Source organism: Branchiostoma lanceolatum, chromosome 16 (assembly GCF_035083965.1).
Source record: "Branchiostoma lanceolatum isolate klBraLanc5 chromosome 16, klBraLanc5.hap2, whole genome shotgun sequence".
In the NCBI taxonomy this organism is placed as follows: Eukaryota; Metazoa; Chordata; class Leptocardii; order Amphioxiformes; family Branchiostomatidae; genus Branchiostoma; species Branchiostoma lanceolatum.
Genome location: NC_089737.1, coordinates 5,917,746 through 5,923,745, shown reverse-complemented (window position 1 = coordinate 5,923,745; position 6,000 = coordinate 5,917,746). Strand labels below are relative to the sequence as shown.

The following is a 6,000-nucleotide window of genomic DNA, read 5'->3' as shown; positions in this document are numbered from 1 at the left end:
CTTCTTCAATAATGACAGAAACATAGATAAACTGTTTTCAACTTGTCAGTATATTCATTCAAAGAACACAAGTAGGTTTCCTACCGCCAAACTCCCTTGGCCTTGCTACCAAAACTCCCTGCCTGCCTAAATATTCGTAAAGCTGTTCCATGGTGTCACTTTGGTAATAACTGGTGTTGCACGAGGTCAGGAGATCAGTGACAAAATAAGCACACAAACTTGGTGTAAATTTATATCGGCACAGTACCGGTACTTCATGATCCGGTATTTTGGACCTGTACCTCATCAGTTTTAGGTAGTATGCAGCACTACTATGTACTAATATACTGTATATTGTAAATTGCTAAACATTTCTATACCTCTAGGCTATATGGTAGTTACGCTATAGGGACTATAGAATAAAGTAGAAGTATGGTGATCACATCGTGTGAGTAGGTGGAACTTTTGCGCCTCAAATAATTGAAAATATGATATCATCTTTATAATATATGATTCCAGTTCCAAAATTCAGTCATCAAACCCGGCACAGGCGACGAAGTCATGGTTACGGTAGGACCTTCCATCGTGGACGAGTTCAAAGATCTGCTACGTCACTACAAATTGCCCTTCGAGGTGCACGTGGAGGACTACCGCGAGTATATTGAGGATCATATTCGCGAGAACCTACGATTGGCCGAAGACGACAAAGTCGGCGAGTTCAACTTTGCTAGATATCATCCTTATGATGAGGCGAGTTCATCATTTTTGTTCCAATAGTACTGTACAGTTGTTCTCAAAATAGTTATACCTCCTCCAAGAATGTTTTGTTTGGCAAAGAAAATACTAAGTCAATCTAGGAGTTAGGAGTGCATTAATGATTTCTGTTCAGTCAGCAGGATGATATGGCTTCTGATGTTGTTATTGTTTTGTTTACGCTCGTATTTAGGCAAATAAAACTAAAAGAGATAGGACAACACTATGCATATATTACATTGGTTTTAATCATTCCTTTCTATCAACCCATTAGCCTAACCATTTGTATCAATCCCCCAAAATGAAGAACATTTAAAGTTACCAAGGTACCATGATAAGTGTAAAATACTTAGTAGGCAAGAGAAGTTGACATGACAATTTTCCCTCTTCATGTCCGTAGATACTTCAATACCTTAGGGACACGGTAGGAAAGTACCCCAACCTCGCAACTGTGGTAAACGTAGCACACACGTTTGAGGGAAGACCAGTCGTGGCGATAAAGGTTCGTTGGCTTATTTTATACCGCATTAGTGCAGTAAGAATCACTAAAAGCTACCACCATCCATATACAACTAGCTTGAATGCGGTTGGCTGTATTTGTAAGGTTTATCGTCATCATATTGTACAAAGCAACTGTTCAAAAATGCATGGTCGAATTCTATTTTAGTCCTTGCCTGGATGTGGCATTGTGTGGCGCAATCGGCAGAGTGTTTCGCTCAGAACCGAGAGGTCCCAATGTTGTGCCCTTTTCGGGAAAGACACTTTACACGACTTTCCTCACTCCACCCAGGTGTGAATGGGTACCTGACTTCGGTTGGGGAATGTCGTATTGAGGTCACCTGCTGTCGCCGAATGGCAGCCGCCCAGACCCTTGGGATAGTTCCACAAAGTGCAAGTGTGGAGCAAATATGTATCTGTTCTGTATTATATGATTGTAAACCCTGCAGCAATTCAGCACTGGCTGCCATTGCACGGGTAATTTCTGACCAATAAACTATTATTATTATTATCATTATTAGATCGGTGTAGCAAAGAATACTCCAAAGCGTGCGGTTTGGATGGATGCTGGAATCCATGCTCGGGAGTGGGTCGCCCCAGCTACAGCTCTGTACTTCATTCACCAGGTGCGTTATCAGTTTTCAATCTTCTACGCAGATCTAGACATGCTTATCTAGTTGTGCTTCTTCGGGAGATGCGTCTCCATATGTTACATCTAAGTGTGAGTATAACGCTGCCATGATACCACAACAAAACATGTATACAGAGCAATCCGATCTCACCACTCCGCTCTCCTTTATCAGCGCTGAAACCCGCTCGGGAAATGTTCGGCAAACCCTCCCGGTTTCAGCCCTGATCTTTTGAACGGAAATTCTGGCTTCTGGGGACGTCACTGACAGTTGCTCATAAATGATTAATGAGCTAGCCTTATTTGGCACAAACAGTCGTTGGTTGCTCATGAATAATTAAGTAGCGATCTAAGACGTAAGCTGATTGGTTGATAGCTTACCAGCGTCCTTTGTGGCTTTGCTCAAAATGAGCTTTAGCAAACCCTCTGATTGGCTGAAAGCTGTTTGGTGGTGACGTCGCCAGAAGCGTGTTCAGGGGCTCGGAAGGGCAGGGCCGCTATGAGAGGTAACGAACATATCGGGTCTGCTGGGAGGATGCACCACTCTTGCAAGGGGAGTAAAAGGTCACGTAACGTAACTTCAGTACCTACCCCCCTTACGCCATTTATTTAACTGTGCCTCAACTTCACCCCTTTACCTCATTTCATGTTTCTTTAGTTGGTGACACGTTATGGCAATGACCAGACCGTAACAGATCTTCTGGAGAAGTTAGACTGGTACATCGCCCCTGTCATCAACGCGGACGGATACATTTACTCATGGTCACACCCTGCGGTGAGTGTCAACCGTATTTCCTTTTCAAAACCAGCTTTTCGCCGCCAAGAGTACTTAAATTTTGCATGCGACCTGCCACGTGCACCCATAAACCGTAGCCATGGGGTTAAAAAAGAATCGGAAGTTTCACTGCAGTGCCAGAAAGATGTTAAAACACCCAAACTATGTATATATATATATATATATATGTATATGTACAAAACATGCATTCATTTCTGTCGGTATCACTGTGATAATCTAGCATATATCCCCATGGCAGATACCCCTTTAAAAAATCACAGATATATATTTCTAAGTGAAGTAGCGACCATTATGAAACCAAGCTTACCTTTGCACAGAGGAGGCTGTGGAGAAAGTCTACCGCTTACTACAACAGCACGTGTGATGATGGGAACGGTGACCCAACAAGCAGCTGCACCTGTACCGGGGACGACATAGGCCGAAACTGCACCTGTACAGAACCCACTGTCCGGAACTGCACCTGCTTGGGCGTTGACTTGAACCGCAACTGGGACGTAAGCTGGGGAGGTGAGTTTTAAGTCAAAAGATTCACAAAAACCTTTCGTTAGTCAGTTACCATTGAAAGCTGCTAGAAAATCCATCCACAACTTCTCCAGTTAAACCGACTAACAAACGGTATCAATGACTAACATAACACCTATTGTCGTCTTCTATACTAGCATTCTTCTCAACAGATCAAATTTAATCACATAGTGACATACGATGGTTTCTGTAGTGTGAATATAGGACAGTATATAAGGAAGTGCCTAGACACCACAAATTTCACAGGTACCAAAGACTTTACAAGTAAATACATGTAACTCTATGTAACATGTAATTCTGTTGCAAGTCGCTATACGTTGCATTGCATACAATTATTGAACAATAAAGCCATCAATCATTGTATTACAGGTCAGATCGGGTCGAGTACGGATCCTTGTAGTGACCTTTACAAAGGCCGGTCTCCACTGTCAGAGCCGGAGACCAAAGGAGTGTCAGACTTCATCCTGGAGCGCCGGGGGGCGATACAGGCTTACCTGTCCCTACACTCCTTCAGTCAGCTGTGGATGTCTCCGTACGGCTACAACGCGACAAAAATCCCCTCTGACTACGAAGATCATGTAAGTTATTCTCAGTGATCTTGCCGGCCCGTCTCTTTATTCCAGACACACATTTTTTATTTATTTATTCGTTTTGCATGCACGTACAATGTATTTACATGCCAGGGTTGCCCAACTAGCTTAAGCTATTACAGACACACATTATTACGAGAAACCTCACCCAAAGACGTAGATCATAGTTTTTTTTTATTTGTTTCAAACGGTTGAGCAAGCAGCTCCATTTACAATTTTTTTACATACATTCTCAGGGGGCAAGTTGCTCATAGTTTATAGAATAAAGTTGCTACTCAATCCATTGAGATGACGTATCATGATTCGTCCTTGAAGGACTTCGTTAATTTCTCTACTTTATATAATATGTATATATAATCATGTAATTTCAAATGTACTGATTTAGTGATTAGATTATAAAAGGACTTGGTCAGAGGATGTATGTAACAAAAAAATGTTTCTTTGCACTGCCAGGTTAAGCTGTCAGCAATAGCCACCGCAGCCATCAGCAGAGTGCATGGCAAACAGTACCGATCAGGGCGTTCGGCTGCCTTACTATGTACGTGATGTTTTTTTAGTTTTCTTTTTAGCAACCTTTGTGTTAGCCTGGAAACCATACCATCGGTGGCTCCCCGATATCTCTACGGCGCTGGGAGTGATGCTCGCCCGCCCAGACAGCTTAGCCCGCTCGGGGTGTTGTTTACGGCCTTGGATTTAATGAGCTCGCGGCGGTATAGGGTAGCCTGGTCCCAGTCTCTACGGTCGGCTTAGTGGTGTTTTACCGGGCCAGTCAGTTTCTGATGGCCTTTCTACCTCTGGCTGCCATCCTACTTCCGCTATACCCTACTTCCGCTGCCATCCTACTTTACCGCCGACCCAAGTGCCGAGCTAATCTATCCAAGGCCGTAAACAACACCCCGAGCGGGCTAAGCTGTCTGGGCGGGTGAGGGTCACTCACATTGACGTAGAGATATCGGGGAGGCACCGAGGGTACAGTATAGTATAGGGCTAGTATAGGGTGGAAGCGGAAGTAGGGTGGCAGCGGAAGTAGAAAGGTTATCAGAAACGGTTCAATAAAGCAGACTGGGCCCGGTAAAACACCCCTAAGCCGACCCCTCGAGACTGGGACCAGGCTACCTTAGTGTCTGGTTGGAGTTAGATAGTGTAATCGCTGACTATATCCAAAAGCCAAGCTATCGCAGCATGCATATTTCAACAAACATTGCACCTCACCATATAGCATTAGAAGATAAGTTATAACTTACGCTGCCTACATAAGTATATAGTAAATAGAAACTCGTTTTGACTATTACAAAGCAGCAAAAAAAACGTGAAATTGCGTTTTGGGAGGCAATGCAATGACAGTAACTATCTAAAAACATAAAGCATTATTCATCGACTATCCAAAGGGGGGGGGGCAAGATACTAAAGGTGCAAGGAGCGTATAAGACTGTACTAGTATGTTTCATCTGAAATTCTTTTCTCACGTTGCCTCCTCCACAGACGAAGCAACTGGTTCTTCTAAGGATTGGGCGTACGACAAGGCAGGGATTGTTCACTCTTACACTATTGAGCTACGGGATGACGGCTGGGAGTACACTTTCCTTCTCCCACCCGACCAGATCGTACCTACTGCACAAGAGATGTTTCCTGCCTTCATTCAGGTACATGTGTATCTATGATAGATATATCCATACTTTGCAACACGGTCCATACTTGTTTGAAGAAGGTCAACACTAGATCGGTGTGCGGGCATGCTAAAGGGGAAATGTTTAATTAAATAGACGAAATATGAAATACTAATATGTAGCCGTCTCTTTTATCAATATTGCATGCTGAGTGTGCAAAAGAATTGTATCATATCATAGAGACTATGCTCCAAAACCAAACTATAGATACTTAAAAGAACAGTGGATTATGTTTTAACGTTATAACGTTAAAATTTAACTCTCTAGGTTGCAATTTTAAAACACATAGCAATAGGTTCAGAGGTAGTTCAATTACTATTAGACAACACAGGCTGCCGAGGGATATATAAGTTATAGATATATATAATGAATGAATGAAGACCTTTATTGCACATTTCTGCCACACTTGGCAAAGTACAGGTCACAACAAAACAAAAGAACTAGTACAGTTCACGGATACAAAAAGAATATGACTATCTTAAGATAAATTCTACTTCTCCTCGCTTTTCGGGTATATATAGTAGATATAAAAGAACAGACATGTTTTTCAATGGGAAGTTTGTCTAG

At 42.7% G+C, this 6,000-nt stretch overlaps 1 protein-coding gene across 1 annotated transcript; it reads left to right on the top strand.

The window, feature by feature from the left end:
* The first annotated feature begins 540 nt into the window (after positions 1-540).
* LOC136422180 (carboxypeptidase A2-like) lies at positions 541-1,907 on the top strand. Its single transcript, XM_066409824.1, has 3 exons — positions 541-729; positions 1,133-1,234; positions 1,752-1,907. Exons 1-3 carry the CDS (start codon positions 541-543, stop codon positions 1,905-1,907), a joined length of 447 nt encoding a protein of 148 aa, XP_066265921.1.
* The last annotated feature ends 4,093 nt before the right edge of the window (positions 1,908-6,000 follow it).

Coding starts and splice junctions, on each gene's coding strand:
- LOC136422180 (XM_066409824.1), top strand. CDS start 541: ATGGTTACGGTAGGACCTTCCATCGTGGACGAGTTCAAAGATCTGCTA. Junction 730..1,132: donor GATATCATCCTTATGATGAG/GCGAGTTCATCA, acceptor TCATGTCCGTAG/ATACTTCAATACCTTAGGGA. Junction 1,235..1,751: donor GACCAGTCGTGGCGATAAAG/GTTCGTTGGCTT, acceptor TATCATTATTAG/ATCGGTGTAGCAAAGAATAC.